This window comes from Echeneis naucrates, chromosome 13 (genome assembly GCF_900963305.1).
Source record: "Echeneis naucrates chromosome 13, fEcheNa1.1, whole genome shotgun sequence".
In the NCBI taxonomy this organism is placed as follows: domain Eukaryota; kingdom Metazoa; phylum Chordata; class Actinopteri; order Carangiformes; family Echeneidae; genus Echeneis; species Echeneis naucrates.
This window is the reverse complement of record NC_042523.1, coordinates 2,570,581-2,593,816: the sequence shown is the minus strand read 5'-3', so window position 1 is coordinate 2,593,816 and position 23,236 is coordinate 2,570,581. Positions and strand designations below refer to the sequence as shown.

Genomic DNA, 23,236 nt, shown 5'->3' with positions numbered 1-23,236 from the left:
CTCGGAGTTCTGATGGCAGGATGGCGGTGGCTGGAGGACCGGAGTCCGTCGCGGCCCGGTGCCTAGAGGAGTCATCGGACAGCGAACCGGAGCAGGAGCCTGGAACCCCGCAGAAACTCATCCGAAAAGTTTCCACGTCCGGCCAGATCCGCAGCAAGGTAGAGAGGCGGTGAAATCCCGCCGTCCATTCACGCACATTGGCCGCTGTGTGAGTTGGGTCCATTCTGTGGTACTGGGCCGTGCATAGCCCGCAGCCACACCGACCTGTGCCGCGGACAGGACGGTGCAAACGGCGCTGTAACCTCACAGTTTCATATTTCTTCATCGGCCGAGCAGGCTAATATGAAGTGTAACCGGTGTGTTGCCGCTGTTTTAGCAGATACCTTCTTCTCTGCAGTGACTATTGCTCCTTTATTAACCTTCCGACACTTTGGCAGGAAGGGACGATGGTGGTCGAAAGCATTTAATGTCAGGGCCATTTAATTGAAATTCCCGCGTCTTGGTGGCCGTGGATTATTCCGAATTCAACAGTGGACGTTATTTAACGTTGAACTTCTTTCATCCTGGTCTGGAGCTTGTGTTTAGTTTCTGATGAGTAGAGTAATTTCAAATCGGGGGCAACTTCAGCGGGGCTTTGCTTCCATCCTTTATATGATCATTTGGGAGTAATGCCAAAGCTGTTCCGTTCCTGCTGCCGGTAAATTACATTATATAATGAATTAGCATTTCCGAACTGTTAATTAAAACTGATATTCAGGCTGAATCATACGGACGAATCGTTATTCAATGTTGAACGTTCCGGGTTTATCCCCGTAGCTCCAGGCTAACTTGATAAATCGGAGCCAGGATAAGTCCGCGGTCTGAGGTGGGCTCGGGCCTTTGGTTTCGGACCTGGGCATGCTTAATAAATGAATTACGGACAAGAAAGAAAGATTTGACGGAAGACGGAAGATAGGGGCCATTAGAAGCTTGGCGAACCAGGCTGAGTCCCGCAAATCTGAGGGTCTTGGGCCCGAAGAAAAGCCCCATTATTTCCCACCGCCGGCGACCGTTAGAGGGGCCTACGTCCGCGGGTGACGCCAGTAAACAGGTCGGGTCGAGTAGAGAGACGTGAAAAGCTCAGTGTTGGTTTTGTGTGTCACGGTTTGTTCGTAACAACATGACATTAAACCGTTATCCATCTATTATAGCAAACTATTGGTAAAAAGCGCGACCGTGGCGGAGTTGAATGACGTGTCTCTGACAGGCAACAGGCGTTGGTACCTGGGCCGGTAGTCAACAGAGCTAAAAAAAAAAAAAAAAAAAAAGAAAAGAAAAGAAAAAAGTAGTAAACTGAGCTGTGCTGACTTTACGGTTACAACAGATTGTTGGGTTAACAGTAAAATGTACATACAGACTAACACTGAAAGGGGGTATTTCCACCTCACTTTAATGAAATCTGGAGTGACAGAACAAGAACACAAAACAATCAACAAATCAAACATTTTTATAATCATCACTGCAACGAAAGATTATTGTCGTTGTTAATCAGTATCCCAATGATACATACACGGTGGTCCAACAGTTAGCATTGCGTATGAAACTGGGGATCTCTCTGTGAGTTGCCTCAGATGCTTCCCTGAGTCCAAACACACAGATGTTTGTTTGTTTGTTTGTGTATATTTTGATGGAGTCCTGCTTTGTGCCCACCCACAGTTAACTGGGATTAAATCTAGCCCACCCATCCAATTCATAAACCTGCTGAGACCAACTACCCCCCAGAAAAAGGGAAAACTCTTACATTCTGGTGTAACGGCTACGAAACGAACAAGCTTTGAGTGGACCTGAGAGAATTTAATTCACATTGAATTCACTCAATGAAAGAAAGCTCACCTCTACCATGGGTTGCCCAACTGAGTCAACTGCCTGTTAGCGCCTTGTTTTACTACATTCTGCTATTATCATTTGATGAATAGATTATCTTAGGTGCAGCAAAGAGGTCTCAAAGTCAAAGTCTCTTTGCAAAGTAGCAGAATGTTGAGATGTGACTTTTATGATTTGATCACATGAGACTCCTTCATTTGAGGCTGGAATATGTCATCTGCATGTGATGAGGGATTTGAGATTAATCAAGTGTTAAAATAGCATTGAGTATCTATTGATCAGCTTATTAGTTAAATGAAAAAAATCTGTTTTAATAACGAAACCAAGATCAGTAGTCCTGTAAATAGCCATTAGTTACATGAATGTCTCAACAATAAAAAAATGGTTTTCCTTTATTCCATCATTTTATTATTATTTGTAATTTATTGGTTAATTTCTCACATTTCCCCTATAAATACCCCTCCTCCTCAAATTTTAATAAATACAGTAACACAAAATCATCTTCAGCACAGTCAACAGTTCCAGTGTTATTGTAGAGCGATGTTGGTATTTCTGTCTGGCCCTGAAAGCAACAGCATTAGCTGGTTCACACTGATGTGGACATACAGAGTTGCAGGAAGGGACTCTGGCTCCAAGCCACTAAGTTTCTATTTAAAGCTGTTGTTTGGGGTTATCACAGTCAAACACTCAAGAGAGCAGGAAACTCAGAGTGGGGACAGACTCAAATTTGTCGTCTGGAAAATTTAACACCATGTTCCCGTAAGCAGCTGTTAGATGAATACTAAATGGGTATGTTAAAGTTGAGTTATCACATTTGTCTTATTCGTTTGATTTCAGTGGAAAACCAGGTTGAAACTTAAAACCATTAACTGTATTCATTTAAATAGGGACTTCTGTTCACTTGTAAATTAGTTAGATATACTTTTAAATACTGGCATCAATATGAGATATTTTATGTGATAGTGTTTGACCCGCAACAGTTCAATTCAATGTGTTTCTGATCAGGGAGGTCGCAGGAGCTGGGAATCTGTGAATGGCTCTTTGTTTAAGACTTCATCACAGGACTGTTATACACTCGGCGTTCGGCTCCTTCCAGGAAACGGTTTGAAGAAAACTGCAATTTAGTTACCACCTGATACTTTTTCTGCTCTAATTCTGTCAAACAGATTCCTCTGTCAAAGCGCTGCATGGATTTGACATTAGTTTTTTATTGACATTGTATAAATAAATTCTAATTTTAATGTAGATCCCAATATGGCTCAAGCTGCTCAGATTTGAAAGGTGTTATCTCTAGATACATTAGAGCCACTTTTGATTAATTCATAACACCCAATGCATGATTTCTGTACATGAAAACACAGCCAGCAGTGATTTGGAGCTTCCATCTTTAGTGATGATTATCTGCTGATTTCATACATGCCTCGTTAGTTTAGTGGTAAGTATACCCGCTTGGTATGCAAGCGATCAGGATTCCCCAAGGAATGTACTTCTCCCAATGAAACCATAGTTTTAAATATGGACTCAACAGCGAGAATAATAATAATGAACTGGTTTCTGTTGGATATAAACTAGTTCCTGTTGGTTATACACCTTATATTCCTGGTTAAAAAAGTGAATCCTCTTTACCTCTCAGACTGTGTTGAAGGAGGGAAACCTAATGAAGCAGACCAACTCGTTCCAGCGCTGGAAGAGACGATACTTCAAATTGAGGGGACGGACTCTATATTACGCTCAGACTGCCAAGGTGACAGCCCTCAGTATGCTACTCAGGTAGAACATAGAGGACAGGTGCGGCTGGTCCAATACCTGTTTAGTCAGAGCAGTGGCCCCGAGCAAGCAGAACAAGGCAGAATGGTGTGGCACTGTGGTTATCTCTAATTATTGTAAGCTAATTGGTTGGTCAGTTACACACAAAAGTATCTTAAGTTGAATACCAAAAGTTCTTTATCCGAGTTATTACAGTTAATTAGTCAACTAACTGTTGTACCTATAATACATACAACAAGCTGTAAAGAATGATGGAAGTACAATTACCGTTGAATTGATAGATTCAAATAGTGCCTGTTATGTGTTGTGGTGGTTTATAGTCTGATGTGGGTTCAGTCTTCAGCTCAGAGCTGTCTGTTTCTTGTTTCTGTCTCCAGTCAATAATCTTTGATGAAGTGGATCTGACCGATGCCAGCGTTGCCGAGTCCAGCACCAAGAACATCAACAACAGTTTCACTGTGAGTCCAGCTTAGCCTAAAGCAGAAAAGATCTGAACTGCTTCATTTAATTTTCCCTGTATTACTGTCAGAGCAACCAGTCTCTGATAAAGGGCTTGTTGTTTCAGGTTATGAAGAACAGTAGACAATGCAAAGACTTGCTGATGATCAGAATAGCCTCAGTTTGTGTTGGCCATTGTACTTATGTATGTAAAATGGTACTTTATGGGAAAATGCTGTCAATTGTTTGACAGTGTGTGTCTTTGCATTTGACCCACAACAGTTCAACTCAATGTGTTTCTGATCAGTGAGGTCCATGTAAAAGGCTCTTTGTGTCAGACTTCATCACTGTGATTATGTACTGTTTCTTCATTTTCTCTGTATTACTGTCAGAGGAACCAGTCAGTTGTCCGGCAGATAGTTGCTGTACCTCGATCACTGGGCCAACAGTCTGAAGCTTTAGTTGGTTGTGGACTCAGACTCATCTGTGGTCGTTGGATTAAACATTTCAACAGTAGAAACTCACATGGAACATCAGTGTTTCCTCCAGAGTGTCTTATTTGGAAAAATGTGTCACTTCCTGTCAGTGATTCTCCATAGTTGCCTTGTATATTTATAGTAACTGGGAGCTGTTTAACAGTTGGGTGGGGCTGTGTGTGTGCGGGTGCATGTGTGTGTGTGTGTGTTTGTGCATGCACGCGTGTATGTGTGTGTTTATGCGTGCGTTTAAGAGGACATTCTCTCAGAACGTAATTTTCTCCTTTATCTTCTTCTTCTCTGTTGGTCTCATGACCCTACCCCCACCCACCCTGATCCGCACAGGGGGAGGGGGGATGGACATGACAACAACGCAGAGTGTCGTATGGAGTGGATGTAGGAGGGGCTAGAATGCAGAAAGAGGGAGAGGCTGTAACCGAACAGTAGATGAGCTATATACCATCACATCAGAATGAAGACCAGAACCTGTTTTTTTAGGGATCAGGACCCTTACTTGGACTCTATGTGTTTGACTGGGTTTTAAAGTGGATTGTTTGCGATTAGTGGTAACGGTCCAGAGCTGTTGTGAGAATTGACAGATCTCTGTATTTGGGCTAGAGTCAAACTTCAGACACTCACGGTAAGACAAACGATCATCCCTAACCCCAATCATGGCAGTCAGAAGGTTAAAGGTTGGTGGAATTACTTTATGTCAGGCAAGGCAAGACAAGTTTATTTATATAGTGCATTTCATACACAAAGGCAATTCAATTTGCTTTACAAACATACAGAGAACATACAAAGAAAAGTAAGAGCAGTGACATGCATAAAATCAAAGTAAATACAATCCTAAAATAATTAAATTAAAGGGTAAGGAGAAAAGAAATGTTTTTAACCTGGATTTAAAGTATCAACATTTGGTGCCTCCACTGGCCATTTATTCCACTTGTTTTCAGCATAAAAGCTAAATGTTGCCTCTCTGTGTTTTACCAGCACTCTGGTCTGGACTAGCAGAACTGAGTCCATGGATCAAAGAGTCCTGCTAGGTTTATATTATCCAAACATATCAAATATGTATTCTGAAACCGTTCTGTGATTTGTAAACTAGTAGCAGGGTTTTAAAACCTATTCTATGACTAACTGGAAGCCAGTATAAAACTGGTGTAATGATCTCTTTGTTCTGCTTAAAACTGGCAGCAGCATTCTGGATGAGCTGCAGCTGATCAATGCTCCTTTTGGGGAGTCCAGTCAGAAAACCGTTACAGTATTGAGTCTACTGGAGATGAAGGCATAGATGAGCTTCTCCTTGTTTAGGGGTGACCAAACTTATAATTCTGTTGACGTTTTTGATTTGGTAAAAAGCTGGCTTGATGAATACTTTGATGTGGCTATTGAAAGTCAGATCTGAATAAATGAACACACTGTGGTTACAAACTTACCGAACAGAATAATCACAGTTTTATCCTTATTTAATTGAAGAAAATTCAGGCTCATCCAGTTGTTTATTAGCTCCAGACAGTGACACAGTGAGTCTTGTGGGTGGCAGTCATCTGGTGACAGAATAACATAAGGTTATATGCCATCTGCATAACTGTGATAAATGATATTAAAATGTAACATTTGACACAGATGGCGCAAATACAGATTGAACATAAGGGGTCCAAGAACTGACCCCTTGGGGATTCCACAAGTCATAGCCACTCATTCAGATTCATAGCTGCCAATAGTAACAAAATAACTCCGGCCTTCTAAATTAGATCTGAACCAATTAAGGACCACTCCAGAAACTCCAACCCAATTTTCCAGTCGTTGCAGCAGGAGTCTGTGGTCTACAGTGTCAAATGCAGCACTGAGCTCTAGTAAAACTAGGACTGTTATAGCCTTATATCGCTTGTGTGAATGCTGTGGTGAGGTCAGAAGCCTGATTGAAATTTATCAAGATTATTGCTTTTGTTTAAGTTCTTGAGCTGATTGAACACAACTTTCTCAATAATCTTGAATATTAAAAGAGCGGTTTGAGGCATGTCTATAGTAGTTCATCATAGAGTCATCTAGAGTCCTCTTTTTTGAGGACTCTAGATGACTCTAGATTTAAGAGTGGCAGCTATCTTTAGTGACTTAGGAAAAATGTCTGATTCCAGTAAGATATTTACCATTTGTAGGAGATCAATTTTCTACTGAGCTAAGAATTGTTTTTAAAAAGCAAGATGGAATTATGTCCAGAGTGCATGTTGTTAATTTCAATGCTGAACTGTTTCTTTTAGGATTTTTTAAACAATGTTATTAATTGTGAAATCATAGTTGAGTTATTCCCAGGTTTTAGACACAGTTTAGTTGCTTTGTTTGACTGTGTTGCAATAATGTTTAGTCTTACGGCTTTGATGTTTTCTCAGAGAAGAGGAGTTCTGTGCTTACCTGTTTTGGAGGGTATTTCAGTTTATCAACAATAGCAAACAGTGTAGACAATAACTGATTGTTTGAGTCATATTTTAAATTAATCTGATCTGAAGCTGGAGTTTCTGCAGTTCAGGAGGTTTTGATATTAAATGTCCACCCCTGCAGACAGTGTGTGGAAGGAGGGACTGTGGTCCGTCCTTCCTCGGTGGCTGCTTAAATCTCTTCATCCTGATTGGCTGGTGTTGATTGACTTAATAACCAGACATGATCACTGATGTTTGTCTGTTTGGAACTGTAATATCAGTTTCATCATTTGCTGTCAGCAGGCTGCATATTCTGTTGGTTTATTTGGTTTGTCACAGACTAACTCAACATGTAAAACTCAGACTCAGATATATTTGCTTTTTTTCTGCTTGGAAAAGCCTAACCCTAACCCTAACCCGGTTAATGTATTCTTAAAATAGTTGCAGAAGATTTTGTGCCCAACCACTGATTGATTGGATGGATCTTTGCAGATACTTGAGAAGAGCCACATATATGACATATGACTGAATACAAGGACCTGAGATAGTTACAGGGCAGTCAGTTGAGTCAGAACAGAAAAACACAATAACTGTGTGTGTGTGTGTGTGTGTGTGTGTGTGTGTGTGCTTATGTGCTAACTGTATTGTTGTGTCATTGTGTGTTATAGTGAATGTTTAATGTCTTTTAATATTCGCTCATCATTTTCAGTCATGCCAGTTCAGCTGGTGTGTGTTTGTTTAATGTGTTTGGGACTGCAGGCGAAAGCTGATGCCTCCTTAACTCTGTCCAAAAACACATAAAGTACTAGATACTCTGTCCTCAGTTTTGAGATTAAACAGAGCAAATGTTTCACTGATTAGTTTCTCTCTGCTCTGCCTTCAGCAAATTAGATGTTACACAACACGCAATAGAAGCAATGAGGGAACCTCTGCAAAAAAACTGCCCAGACTTGAGGGTATTCAACTAAATGACCTCAAGTCTATTTCAAGCCTATCTTGTCCCTCAAGTTAAAACACAAAGTCATATAATCCATATATTCTAGGCCTGGAGTCAGAAACCATGATCAGAACGTCATAGAGATCTAAGACCTGTCTCAGTGTCTCTGTCTCTTTATCTCAGACAGGTTCCATGATGGTGAAACCAGGTCTGTGGGCCCAAACCAAACGCTCTGTCTGACTGTTTGGCCTGCTACAGGACCAATGTGAACCAATCAAATGCCTCCTGATGCGACTTACGCCTCATTTAGTCTCAGACACTCTGCTCTGCTCTGGGCTGTATAACCTGCATCAAAGGAAGTTATCATAGTGTTTTTTATTATGGCAGTCAGCTGCAGGAACATTGTTCATGTAACATTTTATTTTACTGCATGAACACACAGCTGAATTGGTTGATCCAATCCTCATTTGAATCTGTCATTGAATCTGACCCAGCATCAGAAATGTCTTTACAGTGAATGGTTCAATCAGGACCTGGTCCAGAATCTTCGATATCCCTGAAATATGCACTGTTTAATAGTTGTACTAGATGTTTATGAAGTACTTATATTTCCCTCAGTTTGTCAAGCAGACAAACTGCTACCACATTAAAGAAGGACACTGTTCAACTTAACATGCTGAATTTCAGTGCAGACATTAAAGTACCTATGTGTCCATAGGAAATAGAGACATTTGTGTGTTTGTGATGGGCATGTGTATGTGTGTGTGTGTGGGAGTGGGTCTATTTCTGTCACTGTGGGAACAGAAGGTGGAGAGCAGCTGCATAGGAAGTGGAAATTCACGTCAAAGAAACCTTCCCAATATACAGACACACACTCACACACTCCCCAACACTCATCAGAACTATTATAATACCGACAACACAAGGAGTGAATATTGATGATTAATCTACTTCTTTTCTGTCTGCATACTTGTGTCTTGTATGTATGTGGATGCGCTCATAGGTTATCACCCCCTGCAGACGTCTGATTCTGTGTGCAGACAACAGGAAGGAGATGGAAGAGTGGATGGCAGCACTGCGCAGTGTCCAGAACAGACAGAATTATGAGGTGTGCGTGTGTTACCATTATGACCAGCTTTAAAGGCCCTAGTACCACTCTGATTGTGTGTTTGTGTGTCTTCAAGTCCACCCAGTACAGCATGGACCACTTCAGTGGGATGCACAACTGGTATGCTTGTTCTCATGCCAGACCAACGTACTGTAACGTCTGCAGGGAGGCTCTATCAGGAGTGACATCACACGGGCTGTCTTGTGAAGGTAAAGACACTCGCACACACACTCTTGGGCATGCATACACACATGGCCATCAGGGACACAGGGCATGTCTCAGACACAGAACAGCAGGTTTTTCATTTGTTTTCTTTTTTTTGAATATTGTTTCTTTTTAAAGCAGTGACAGATCAAAGGATAATACAAGCATTATGTCGTACAACTGATACGCTAGAAATTACATAAAAAGTGCTGAAAAGAGAAATGTTCAAAACATAAGAGGCAAAAGAGAGAACAAGAGCAATATAATTCCATCTCAGAGTCCCAACTTCCAGTTAGACCCCAAAGTTCCACCCCCATGGTCACTTGCAGCTATAACGTGCATAATATGTAAGTACCACACAGTATGTCAGGGTTAGTTCAAAACACTTTTACCACAGGGTGAATAGAGGGTAAACAAGGAAAAGAAAAAAAAAATAAATAAATAAAAAGAATAAATAAAATAAAAATAATAAAAACATAAAAAATTAAATAAGTTAAAAAAAAAAAAAAAAAAAAAAAAAAAAAACAAAGGAGAGGAACCATAAAGGTCCATATGGATAAGATGTATGCAAAAATCAATGCAAATTGAGTTTATGTCAAGGCCAAAAGCCAGGCAATATTTTGCAAGCAAACCTGAACCCATACCACCTGTCTGAACTGCTGGGCTATAGCTATGGGCTATAAGTACTGGCTCTGAAAAGTCTAGTTGGACCCTAATCTGTGCTAGTCTCCCTGGAATGTTTCATGAATGGTTCCCAGATTTCATGAGTACTGCACCATGCACCACTAGACTGAGGAAAATGGCATGAGTGAGATCTAATATTGCCATTTTATGGCATTACAGTGTGCAAGTTTAAAGCCCATAAACGCTGTGCAGTCAGAGCTACCAACAACTGTAAATGGACCACACTGGCTTCCATTGGGAGGGACATCATCGAGGACGAGGATGGGGTGAGGACACACTGTCAGGGACATTCAGCTGTTGTTAAATATTGCCATATGACCTCTGATCCCTGATTTCTGCCCTCTTTTCAGGTGTCAATGCCTCATCAGTGGTTAGAGGGTAATCTCCCAGTCTCTGCCAAATGTAACGTCTGTGATAAAACGTGTGGCAGTGTCCTCCGTCTGCAGGACTGGAGGTGTCTCTGGTGTAAAGCCATGGTGAGAGACATTAAAGAATCACATCATGGTTCAGTCATAGTCCTGTTTCTTGACCTACAGGTTAAGGGCTGGTGAACCTAGATTGAGTTCAGGGGATTGGAAGGATTATAATATAAAACATGAAGTTGTCTGTGTTACTTTCCATTACTGTATTCATTTCACATTGTCCTGTTTTAGCTGTGAGCTTACAGACAGGGATGCACAGAGACTGACCACCCTGAGAAAGACAGGGACAGGCAGGGAACCAGCTTAATAAACTCTGCTTTCCAACTGTCAAACATTTGGGTTGATTTCTATCAAAAATCAAAGAATCAGATTTTCATATTTAGGTGACTGAGGTCTGAGGAATGTGATACACATATAAATCAGCTGCTGGATGTGTTTTGGTTTATCTCTCAGGCTGTCCCTTTGTCCTGCAGGTGCACTCAAGCTGTAAGGAGCAATTGTCATCCAAGTGTCCTTTGGGACAGTGTAAAGTGTCTGTCATCCCTCCAACTGCACTGAACAGCATTGACTCTGATGGTGGGGCTCTGAATGACGTCTGATTCTACTGCAGTAATACAGCATTGACCGAGGTGGACACTGATCTTTGATCTTTCTGTCCTCAGGTTTCTGGAAGGCTTCTTGTCCTCCATCCTGTACCAGTCCTCTCTTGGTGTTTGTCAACTCTAAAAGTGGAGACAATCAGGGCGTCAAGTTCCTAAGACGCTTCAAGCAGCTGCTGAATCCAGCTCAGGTGTTCGACCTGATGAACGGAGGACCACACCTGGGGTGAGAGACATGCACGTGCAAAAAATAATGTGTGTTTAATGAGTCACCTGGCATCCTGACATCTATCTCTTTCTCAGGCTGCGACTATTCCAGAAGTTTGATACATTCAGGATCCTGGTATGTGGAGGAGATGGCAGCGTTGGGTGGGTTCTCTCAGAGATCGATGCCTTAATGCTGCATAAGCAGGTACGCATGCACACACAATTACTTGAAATGTGACATAATATCACAGCAGCGTATTAAATGAAACAGATCATTTTGTTGTGTCTCTTTCAGTGTCAGCTGGGTGTTCTTCCTCTAGGGACTGGGAATGATTTGGCCCGAGTTCTAGGCTGGGGTTCAGCCTGTGATGATGACACTCAGCTGCCTCAGATACTGGAGAAACTGGAAAGAGCCAGCACCAAGATGTTAGACAGGTATTATGATGACATGCAGGTGAAATATGATATCATAGAGGACAGGTAATTATTCCTTATGAAAGCATGTGATTGGTGGATATGAACATACATAAAACTGAAAAAATGGCTGTTGTCAAACATGAAAGAAGAATAGGCTCTGTCAGGAAAGTGATAGAAACTCAACACAGAAAAAACAGACGTAACTGTGCTGAGATTGTGACTAAGTGATGCTGACACCACAACATATGGATCATCAGGGTAATCTGTACCTACACTAATAAAATTATCAGCCATAACATTATGACGGTTGACAGGTTGTGTGAATGGCTTTTATCATCTGGTTACTATGGCACCTATTAGTGGTGGGATATATCTGGTTACAAATTTTGTCCTGAAATTGATGTTGAAGCAGGCAAAATGGTCGAATGTGAGAATGAGAGTGACTTAGACAAGAACCAAACTGATTTGCAGTCTCATCAGTCAGAACTGGGACTGACTCGGAACCTGTTCCAAATGTTTTATTTTTGGTTTGCCTCACTGTGCCCTTTTTTTCTTTCTTCCCCCTGCAGATGGAGCATCATGGTTTACGAGACCAAGTTTCCACGGCAACACTCTGCCTCCACTGTCACTGAGGACTGTAGTGACGACTCTGAGGTAACAGGAAGAAACACCTGTCTGTCCGGGATTTTGGATCAATCCTTCAGCTGCTCTAACATGGATCTGGTTTTCTCTGCTTAATGAGCAGAGATTCAGACAGTGTCTGGCTGTAGGATATTTTATCAAACCTTTCAGAAGGGGAAAAGTCTGGTTATGGAAAATGGAAGAAGATTTTTACTGCACTGACTTTGTTGCTTATGTGTTCTGATCCAGGTTCAGCAGATCCTGACTTATGAGGACTCAGTGGCTGCTCACCTGTCCAAAATCCTGACCTCAGACCAGCACTCTGTTGTTATCTCCTCTGCTAAGTATGACTGGCTGTTGTTTCCCTTCTCCGAAAAGTTACAAAGGTTAACTCCAGTCCTTCAATGGTCCTCTGCGTGTGTGTTCATTCATGTATTCAGGGTTTTGTGTGAGACAGTAAAGGACTTTGTGGCTCGTGTTGGAAAAGCTTATGAGAAGAACACAGAGAGTTCAGAGGAGTCAGAGGCCATGGCCAAAAAGGTAGAGTCCAGTTTCTATTGAGTCCAGTTTGTACTTGTCTTGTCTTAGTGTCTGACGCATGTTTGTCTGTCTCAGTGTGGCGTCCTGAAGGAGAAACTGGACTCTCTTTTGAAGACTTTGAACGAGGAGTCTCAGGCCTCCACCGTCCTCCCCACAGTGCCTCCCCCCACCATTGCTGAGGAGCAGGAAGAGGTCGAGGGAGTCACCCTGGCACCTCCAGTCCATCATCCCCTAACACCCCTCCATGTTCACACCACAACCAGCTCCACCACTTGCCCACGTACCAGCACCACTTCCACACCTGCAACGGCCATCTTTAAGCCCAGAGAGCAGCTTATGCTAAGGGCCAACAGTCTGAAGAAAGCCATCAGACAGATAATTGAACAAACAGAGAAAGGTCTGAAAGACTTACACACCTTCACATTTGAGACTGTTTTATAGAGTGAGCCTTTAAACATGTGTCATGTGTTCTCAGCTGTGGATGAACAAAATGCACAGACTCAACAGCATCAGGTTTTCTCCCTGAGTCGGGCTGAGGAGGAGGATGGCCTGGTGGAGGAGGAAGAGGAGGAGGATCTGGAGGAGGATAAGATGTCTCTGCACTCATCATACAGTGCCAAACACCGCAATGCATGCAGAGGTGGGAAACTTATGCAGATTTATACAGACAGAGTTTAGAGTGGTCTTCACACCAAATACATAGCAGCTCAGCAGCCAGGAATGAGTCAAAGAGGAAGCTGGCATCTGCAGTCATCCAGTAGGCCGAATCAGGCTTTCCCCCAATCGATTGCCGCCATCTGATTGAAAGCCCTGCAAGAACAAGCAGAGTAGAGGTTAAAAACATCACCATCAGGGAGCGAAAACAGCAGAAGCATAATGAGATTCATATGTGATTAAAGATCAATATTGGAACTTTATACTTATTGGACAGCATGGTGATAAACATAAGGTTACATTAAAATCATAAATAGAAAATAAATGTCAAAGAAAAAGAAAGAAAGAAATGGATGATGGCTGTCCCCACAGTTGGCAGTGATGTCATATACACTCAAAAGTCAAAAGTTTGGACACACTTTCCTATTGATTTGAATTAGAAAGTGTGTCCAAACTTTTGACTGGTAGTGTATATGTGATATTTGACTGGAATAAGCTGGAAAAACATTTGGGGATTTTAGGTTTTAAAAAAATTTAAGGATCACAATAGTTGCAGGTTGATTTTCTGGTAGTCAACAAATCAGTTGAACAATAATGTATCAACAAGTATAAATATAATTGCTGTCAATTGGCTCTGTCTGTTTGTCTCTCCAGTCAGTAAGACACCCTGTGAAAAGCTGATCAATAAAGGCAGCCTGTCACTAGGCAGCCCTGTGTCACTTCCGGTCCAGACAGGAAGCAGGGAGAATATGCCCATGCTCAACACAAAGATCCTTTATCCAGGTAACAAGCTCTGAGGTAAAAAAAATTTTCTTATGTAGCGTTCACACACAGTCGGTAGAACATGAGCAGCTACTGGATTAGCTCTGATGCTACACTGGTGTCATTTCAGATAAACAGTGAAACAACTGCTGTTGTGATTTATGTTTGTTAGTTTGTAAGACAAAACAGCTGAGCAGGTTTAATAAGTGCTTCTGTTGGATTGTATGTTTATAGTGGGAGATATGGAAGGCAGTATTAGTTTCTGATGTTTTGTGTGTCTGCAGGTCTCAGAGCCGGTATCTCAGGATCTCTGTCCAGTAGCTCCGTGATCAGTCGGCTGCTGGTGAATGCGGACCCCTTCAACTGTGATCCTGATAACATGTAAGTTTGATCTGAATCATTGGTTATGAGCCATTAATGGTTATTACATTTATCAAGGCATCTCCATCAGGGATCAGAGTAATAGATTATATGTAATATATACAAGACTGAATGAGCCATGAATCATGTGATGCTGTAAAGAACACTACACTGGAAAATAATATTTTCATCTATTTTTCAAAGTTGTTTGAACAACAGAGGAACTGTATCACTGTTGACAATGTTGTTGAGCATTGAGCAGCACACACTCAAAAGAGTTTGTCTTTTATGCATACATCTTTGTGTGTCTGTGGATGTCTGTGTATGTGTCTGTAGGGACTGCTACACTGAGAAATGTGTCATGAACAACTACTTTGGTATTGGACTGGATGCTAAAATCTCTTTGGACTTTAACAACAAGAGAGATGAACATCCTGAGAAGTGCAGGTACAAGGAACCACAGAATTGTCACGTCCTCATACTAACAATAAAGAAACAACCAGATTTTAATGAATGGATAAATCTCCCATTGTTTGTTTTTGATATTTTCAGGAGTCGTACTAAGAATATGATGTGGTATGGAGTTCTTGGAACCAAAGAGCTCCTACACAGAACCTACAAGAACCTGGAGCAAAGAGTTTTACTGGAGGTGAGCAACAGAATGAAGAGCAGTTAATGGACTCAACTGCTGAGCAATTCAGACCAATAACTATGAATAACCTCAACAATTCTTGGCACTTCTTATATTCCAAAGGACTGGGAAGTTTCAGGTTGATTCTCCTACAGAAAAAAAAAACAGAATTTATTTTTTATGAAAATATCTGGAGAGAAATCCAGTTCAGGAATCCTTCCCCTTTTAGCTACAACAGACAATCTGCTAACATGCAGAGCTAATCCATGGCGAAACTGATGTAGATGACAAAATAAAGGAAATGGAGCCCCCTCCTGCTTCACTGAAATCACAAGTGTGGAAATATTTTTAGGTTTTCCTCCTGAGTTATGTCAACAACATTTGTATTGTCTACAAGAAAACCTGAGTTTGTAAGCCTTCTTGATATGTGGGTAGCAAACTCTACATGCAACATGACAAATATGTCTCCACAGGCATCATAAAAAAGAACCATGAAAAAACACTTTGATTACACTTGTCTAAAGAATTGTATATCCATCTACATTAAAAGACCCCCAACAAAAGGTATCCAAATAAGTAGTCTGTCCACTTCCACTGAAGGCATGTTCAACCCTTCATGTCTAACCCTAACCCTAACCCATGTTCACAGTGTGATGGGCGTCCAATCCCTCTTCCTAGTCTTCAGGGCATTGCAGTGTTGAACATCCCAAGTTACGCCGGAGGAACCAACTTCTGGGGAGGAACCAAAGAGGATGATGTGAGACCTCTACCTGTCGTCCTTCATCACTGTTTGTTGTTTATTTAGCAGTGTCAAGTGACCAAGTGACCATGTAATGACCTCACTTGTCTCTCCCTCTCCCTTTGTCAGACATTCACTGCTCCGTCCTTTGATGATAAAATCCTTGAGGTGGTGGCAGTGTTTGGCAGCATGCAGATGGCAGTGTCCCGAGTCATCAATCTGCAGCACCATCGTATCGCACAGGTATGTGCATGTCTGCTCCATTCATCCACCTTCATGTCTGTCTGTCTGCCTCCCTGGCCATCCTGGAATCTGACTGTCTCTGCCTCCATATCTCTATCTTAGTGTCGGACAGTGAAGATCACCATTCTGGGAGATGAAGGTGTCCCTGTTCAGGTGGACGGGGAGGCGTGGATCCAGTCTCCAGGTTACATCCAGATCATACACAAGAACAGAACCCAGACCCTGACCAGAGACCGAGTGAGTTTAACAGCTTAAGGTGTATGTTTGGTTCGGGTCTCAGGCTTTTCGACTCCTATGTGCATAATGAGTGCAAACCTCTAGTTGAGTCAACTCCTCAAAAACTAAGCAACACAAGATAAATCTTGTGTGCTTCAGGCTTTTGAGAGTACCCTGAAGTCATGGGAGGACAAGCAGAAGTGTGAATTTCCCCGGACACCCCCTCCTCAACCTTCCCAGCCCGCCCTGGCCTTCCAGCCAGAGATTATCTCTGAGGAAGAGGCCTCACTGGTCAGGGTGTTTGGCCAAGCAGCAGGAGCGCTCATACACAGGTAATCCCAGAGTTATTCCCTGTGTGTGTGTGTGTGTGTGTGTGTGTTTGTGTACTAATTTGGTGATCCCTTGAACCAAATCTTGTTTAACAAGGAAAAGAATAAAAACCACTGCTTTAGTCATCACTATCCTTTTGCAGTAGGACTAGCAGAATGGCAAAAACTGGTCTAGTAATTGTAATAAAAAATAACTATTGAGTATGCCAAAAGAGTTGAAAAGAAATGTTTTGAGTGAGGAAAAGAAGGGTACAAATCTTGTTTTACTGGCAGAAGGATACAGTGAGCATCAGGTGGCTTCCATCATTCAAATTTCTAAGACAGCAGTTCATAAAAACAAGATCAAGCAGCATTGAGCACAGCAAAGCTACAGAACAGCAAAAGGGTGAAAATTACTCTACACTTCCTGGGATGACCTTCAACTTATTCGGATGCCACTCAGCAACAGTATGAACAGCCCTCTTTACTGCAGCCTCAATGGCAGATTGAATGGCTGTTCTTGACATGCCCAACGAAGTGAGGACCTTCCAGAAAGAATGTCCTGCAAATCCTCTACAGCTTATGTTCCCAACTTCTATGGGCTTGAGTGAAGTTGTTGTAATGGGCTGTGGGAATGTCAGCCACTTTCCCAGGTCAGCCTGCAGCTGCCAATCAGAGGCTGTGTGGAGGAGGCCTGTTATTAATTTTGCCTGAGTCTGGGTTTTTTCTCCAGTTTTGATGAAAGTCACTGCTTTCTTTGATGTTTGGTGGTGTTTGCTGTTGTTAATGGCTGACTCTAAACTCTTAGCAACTGTCTGAAGCATTATGTTACCACTGATAGCAGCCATCTGACAGAGCCTTTTGGCAACTGCTGAGGACGTGTTCTAATGAGCCTCTCTCCGACCAAAGCAAGCAGGAAAGCGTCTCGCTCTTTCCCCAAATATGGAGGTTTGCTGGGCTTGGCAAGGAATTGTAGACTGCCTGCTCCAGGAACCAGACGTGACAAAAATCCATCTGCATGATGTTTACCAGGTGATCCTGCTCTGCAGAGTACTCTCCCATCTGTTCCACACTCCCTGTTGCTGGAGTTCTACTGCCCTGCTCACTCGCTCTTCCGCCACACCTGCTTGGACCTCTTCCTGGAGAAGGTGGTGTCTCTCCTTACCCTGGGCTTTGCCGACCTGGGTCATTTGGAAGTAGAACAGACCCGCTCTGTTGATTGCCACAGTGCCCACCAATGCCTTTTGTCCCAGGCGTGACTCTGCCACTTCAACTGCCTTCTCTGTTCTGCACTTCTTCCTCTTTTGACCGCAGTGCCAGCTGTTGACACTTTAGTGTCCCTGGAGTCCCTGTACTAGAGGATTTCCTATGTGGTAGCCACCAGGGACTCCTCGACTCAACTGAACAGTAGCTGCAAGGTGTTGCCGCGCTGGTGGGGTTGCGTGGAAAGCCCAGATAGTTCCAGAGAAAGCTACGTAGCTACTTACTTAGCTCTGTAATGGATAGAATGACTGTTCCTGAAATTAGGAATCAGAATTTGTCAGTCACCTTCCCCTTCTTAGACACCATGGAGCTTGGAACCTGGAGGGCTCAAAACTCAACCAGGCCCAGGTGATGAGTCCAACCACAACACAGCAAGGTTTCTGTTCTGTCATGTTCTGTTCTGGTCACTGTTCTCATGAGCTTCTCTTATGAGTTGTGTTACTACTGCTCATTTAATGGTTAGACGGAGACCTGGAGAGGCCTACAAGCCACAGTGTTAAACACCCAATGTGAAATTTGGTGGATGATCTGCGATGATTTGTGATGATCCGGGGGTGTTTCAGCAAGGCTGGAATCTGGATTTGTCTTTGGGGAGGACACCTGAATGAAGCCGTGTACAAGGTTATCCTGGAAGAAGGCTTGCTTCCTTTTGCTCTGATAGTAGTCCCCAACTCAGAGGATTGGTTTTTCTAGCAGGACAATGCTCAATTCCACACAACTAGGTCAATCAAGGTGTGGAGGAAGGATCATCAGACGAAGACCCTTTCATGGCCAGTCCAATCCCCAGACCTGAACCCCATTCAAAATTTCTGGAATATGATCAGTGAGAAGATGGATAGTCACAAGCCATCAAACAAAGCTGAGCTGCTTGAATTTCTGTGCCAGGTGGGGCATAAAGTTACCCAACAGCAATGTGAAAGACTGGTGGAAAGCATGCCAAGACATGTGAAGTTGTTTTCTTTGCAGTATATTAGGTCTGTAGATACTGCATCTTTTTTGTTTTGACCATTTGCATTTTTTATGCAAATAAATGCAATGTTTTTATTTGCAAATTTCAGTTTATAAAATAAAACAAAAATGTTCTTTTTACTCAAACACTTATGTAAATAGTCTATATAGAAATATATATATATATATGTATATATCAGTGACAGTCTGGTCTTGGACCTATCTCTGCCAAAAGCAGAGACAGTGTCTCAGTCTGTTTCGACACATTTGATCACATGTTGATATAATCATCTGAATTTAAATGTTAATTATTTCAGTATCCGTGAGGTCGCTCAGTCTCACCACAGCATGGAACAGGAACTGGCTCATGCCGTCAATGCCAGCTCAAAGGCCATGGACATTGTCTATGCCAACTCCAAGAGCTCTGGGGTATGAGATACAAGAGTATGATTTCTAATGTCCAGTCTTGCCTTAACAGTTTCTCTTTTTATTCTGCTTTTCTCTTCTCTCCTTTCTATTTTTAAACTGAACCTTACTGTCCTGTTTCGTCTGAGGCTGGAGGTCTTGTCTGTCTCTTTTCAGGGTTTCAGCTGCAGTGTGGTGGTTCAGATGGTCAGTAATGTGAAAGCTTTGCTCAGTGAGACTGAGCTGCTCCTGGCTGGGAAGATGTCCATGGTAATTGCCACCTTCATTCCCTGTGCTCTATTGTACATTCTAAATGTGCAATTTAGGCAGAAAAGTATTTCTCCCTCTACAGTAGTTTATTCCTTGTCCCTGTCTCGAGCCTATTCCCAGTCCCAGTGCTGACTGTGGTGTTTCTGTGTCTGCAGCAGTTGGATCCTCCTCAGCAAGAGCAGTTGAATGCTGCTCTGAACTCTGTGGCCCAGCAGCTCCGGCGGTTGGCTGATGTTCCGTGGTTGTGTCCTATCATCGACCCCTCTGACCACGAGGTAAAACTTGGCTCTCCCAGTGCTGCACAGTGTGTTAAACAGGGATTTGGCCTGCTATGGTTGGTTGCTGTTACTGGGTCTTATCTCGCTTCCTGTCTCACGCTCTCTCTGTCTTCCTCTCCTCAGGGTCCTCTCACCGACTTCTCGAAGCGCAGTCGCAGTGCCAAGTTTCGTCTTGTACCGAAGTTTAAGAAAGATAAAAACAACAAGAACAAGGAGATGTGTGCGACTCACTCACTGCCAGGTCTCTCCCCTTAACTCTCTCTCTCTCTGGGATCATCACTGCTCAAGATGTCTGGCAATTTATATGCTTTGGTGTTTCTTGTCTATCTGAACCATTTCCCGTTGGTGTCACAGTTAACCAGTGGGGGACCGAGGAGGTGGGTGCGTGGCTGGACTTCCTCTGTCTCACTGAGTACAAAGACATTTTTATTGGACATGACGTCCGCGGAGCTGAGCTCATTCACCTGGAGAGGAGGGACCTGAAGGTAAAATCCCGCTAGCTGCTAATGGCTTACAGGCGCTGCTAACTCAGCGCTGCAGAGATCACTAACTGCATGGATGTCAGAGTGGAGGACTGATGAAAGCTCAGTCTATTTCCTGTCCTATGTTTAATGGTTTGTGTGTGTGTCTTAGGACCTAGGAGTGACGAAAGTGGGCCACATGAAGAGGATCCTGCAGGGCATCAGAGAGTTGAACAGGAACAGCAGTGCCAGTGAGGCCTGACCTCTGCCAGGTCAGTTAGTCTGTGCTAGTATAAGACCAGGGTCATATTCATCTCAATCTATGTCAGAGAGACAGAATTGGGTATCAGAGTTGACCTGAACACAAGAGAAATATCTGCAGCCTCCCACTGATGAAGTTGTTTCTCACTCTGTATCCTGTTAGTGTATCTGGTCTCAATCTAAGCTGTAGTTCAGGATCCAGTCCATCAGGATTAAACCCATTTTTTGTCCAAGTCCCAATTCTCTGATCCAGTTCTTGTTGTTGTTTTAGGGACCACTGTCTGTTCTCCTCCTACCTCTGCTGCAATGACCCACCTCATCCACCTGATCTAACCCCTGACCCCTGATCCCAAACTGGGTGTGTGACACCATGTATGAACACTCACTGTGATTGGACCAGGACCAGGAGACCCTTTGCCTCTGTTCACAGTCTCTGCCTGTTCTCAAGAAACATAAACCACTGCCCAAACAGTGGGATCCAAAAATGAGAAATAACCAATCGTATGATCCACTAGTGCCTTGTCATCTCATTCACTAACCAATCAGCATGCAAAATGTGGAAGGTGTGGGACCAGAGCCAAATACAGACAGGGCTGAGACAACATGGCTAACAGATTAAATCAGATCTGGACCCATGAGTCTCCACAGCTTAATTATTTCAAACCTCTCTCCTTGATAGTGATCATGGTGGTGATGGTAATGATCATGATCGTGATGATGAAGTTTCAGCTGTGGAGGAACTGACTGGAGGAGGATTGTTGTGGTCTGGATCAGGACGACATGGCACCTGCTTTGGGATGTGAATTAATGATTTTCACAGCACAATGACTTGACTTATGACCCCATGTGACATATCACTGTCACTCTTTGCCTCAGTAAACGTAGCATTATGTCAGTAATCCAGCTGACAACTTCAGCTACTCCAGAGATTGTTGGCTTGATTTATGGTAAAGGAACAGTGACTATCACATTACACAGAGACTAAACACTGATCCTAGATCAGCCAGGTTGTTCTGATATGGGCCAAATATGATCTGGATGTGACCCAACAACAACCTCCGCTGGACCCTGATCTGTTGGACCAGGATTCACCGGAACCTTTAAACCTTTCGCCTTCTCAGCAGCTTCAAAGGATATCACTTAAGTAGAGCTGGTTCATGTCTCAACTCTGAGACCCCTGAGGATTCTGGAGTTCAAGTCCATTCTGCTGACTAGGTGGAAGCAGGAACACACAGCAGACTGAAGAACTGACCTCTGTACTAAAATATCTATTTATTTCTTGTGGAAGTGATGCTGATATTTACAGTCTTTGAAGTTTGAAGTTTTGACGATGGACGTCAGGCCAGATGGAGACTCTGCAGCAACAGTAGATGAAATGAGTGGCATTTCTTGTCTGATAATGTTTAACTGTTTCACTCTGTCTCTCTGATGCAGAGTTTGTGTCTCAACCAGACCTTTAAAGCATGAGTTTTCAGTCCAGATGTTCCAGGGTGCAGATTTTCAAGTGGACCAGAGCTGTGTGGGTTTAGTTGCAGTTAAACTTTTTTCCAGGTTTCACTTTGACCTGGTGAGATGAATGTTATCTGGGTTTTAGAATCCAGGTTTCTCTGACTCTGTGACTGACCTTTGTTTTCTCCAGATAAAACAGAGAGTTGACAGATGCTTTACTTGACAGAAAGTGCAGGCACCTAAAGGTCAGGTGAGGGTGGTAGTTCAGCATGTCCCCGGTTCAGTCCACTGAGACACAGGTTCATTATAGTGGAGGAGACCCTCCTTTGATGTGACTCAGGTTGGTATTTTTTTGTTGCTTTTTAAACAAACTCAAATGTCAAAATGCCCTTTAATGATCTTCATCAGCACATGAGGTCAGTGATCTCAGAAGGATCAGCTGCTTCTAGGTCAGTGAAGGTGAAACAGACAGCTGACAAAAGTTGACTTGGCTGATGTTGACATGAAACCAAAACCAGACGATGCCTTAACTGTCCCATTGATCACAAATCTGCCAGACAGACCTCAGCTTTACTCTGCTCAGTATCAAGCAGGGAAAAAAATGGTTTATATATACATTTATATATAAATGTATATATATATATATATATATATATATATATACAGTACAGGCCAAAGGTTTGGACACACTTTCCTATTCATTTGAATGACTCACTAGGACTCACTGTGTTTCTAAAACAGACACAAGACTCTGATGAGTTATAAATATCTGAAACACTCACAACAGATATCACAACCATTTTAGTTCAAGTCTGAATTAAGTAATTGGATTTCAATCTTGCCTCATTCTGTGGAAAAATAAATTTCAACAAGTTGTTTTCAGCTTGATTGTTCACATCAGCACACATCATCAAGATTCTTGTTCTTGGAAGATCTATATCCTGTGAAGTGTCTGTCTAAAAAGTTTCAGCTCAGAAAGAAACTGCTTTAGTCTAAAAAGAGTCAAACAAGACGATCTTCACTTTGTTAAAAGATCAGTGATTGAGTGCCTTGCTCAAGGGCTGGTGTTCAACCTCTGCTGTTTGTCCCTCATATTTAATATCCATAGTGAACCTGTGGTCTCTGACCTTTCCTGTGTATTTATTAGTTAATTTATGCATTAATGATAGTGTAGCTGTCACAACGGTGTACATATGCCCCCTGCAGGGCTGTCAATGTAAATATATTCTGTCATGTACAGCAAAAAACATCCGAAAGAAGAAATAAAGTTGATATCACCACTCAA

At 42.5% G+C, this 23,236-nt stretch overlaps 1 protein-coding gene across 7 annotated transcripts; it reads left to right on the top strand.

Annotated features, from left to right (window-relative positions):
* LOC115052726 (diacylglycerol kinase delta-like) lies at window positions 1-23,236 on the top strand. 7 transcript variants are annotated; one of them, XM_029517009.1, is made up of 32 exons: window positions 29-2,652; window positions 2,869-2,965; window positions 3,497-3,607; window positions 4,008-4,088; window positions 8,905-9,009; window positions 9,086-9,218; window positions 10,057-10,163; window positions 10,248-10,373; window positions 10,793-10,895; window positions 10,982-11,144; window positions 11,222-11,330; window positions 11,421-11,560; window positions 12,112-12,196; window positions 12,413-12,507; window positions 12,604-12,703; window positions 12,779-13,100; window positions 13,179-13,343; window positions 14,012-14,140; window positions 14,404-14,500; window positions 14,816-14,926; window positions 15,032-15,128; window positions 15,760-15,867; window positions 15,979-16,092; window positions 16,195-16,329; window positions 16,468-16,640; window positions 19,145-19,256; window positions 19,410-19,502; window positions 19,658-19,777; window positions 19,904-20,021; window positions 20,135-20,265; window positions 20,414-20,513; window positions 20,774-23,236. In XM_029517009.1, the coding sequence occupies exons 2-31, from the start codon at window positions 2,897-2,899 to the stop codon at window positions 20,501-20,503; spliced, it is 3,642 nt and encodes a 1,213-aa protein (XP_029372869.1). In that variant the 5' UTR covers window positions 29-2,652; window positions 2,869-2,896; the 3' UTR covers window positions 20,504-20,513; window positions 20,774-23,236. The 7 variants fall into 7 exon arrangements, with proteins under 7 accessions (XP_029372868.1, XP_029372870.1, XP_029372869.1 ...); XM_029517008.1 differs by lacking the exon at window positions 2,869-2,965 and having other exon boundaries at window positions 1-158; XM_029517010.1 differs by lacking the exons at window positions 2,869-2,965; window positions 3,497-3,607 and having other exon boundaries at window positions 1-158.

Excerpts from the sequence above, each read along its gene's own strand:
- LOC115052726 (XM_029517008.1), top strand. The coding sequence starts at position 21 with ATGGCGGTGGCTGGAGGACCGGAGTCCGTCGCGGCCCGGTGCCTAGAG. Across the intron at positions 3,608-4,007 it reads ATTACGCTCAGACTGCCAAG|TCAATAATCTTTGATGAAGT; the intron begins GTGACAGCCCTC and ends TTCTGTCTCCAG. Across the intron at positions 16,330-16,467 it reads AGACCCTGACCAGAGACCGA|GCTTTTGAGAGTACCCTGAA; the intron begins GTGAGTTTAACA and ends TGTGTGCTTCAG.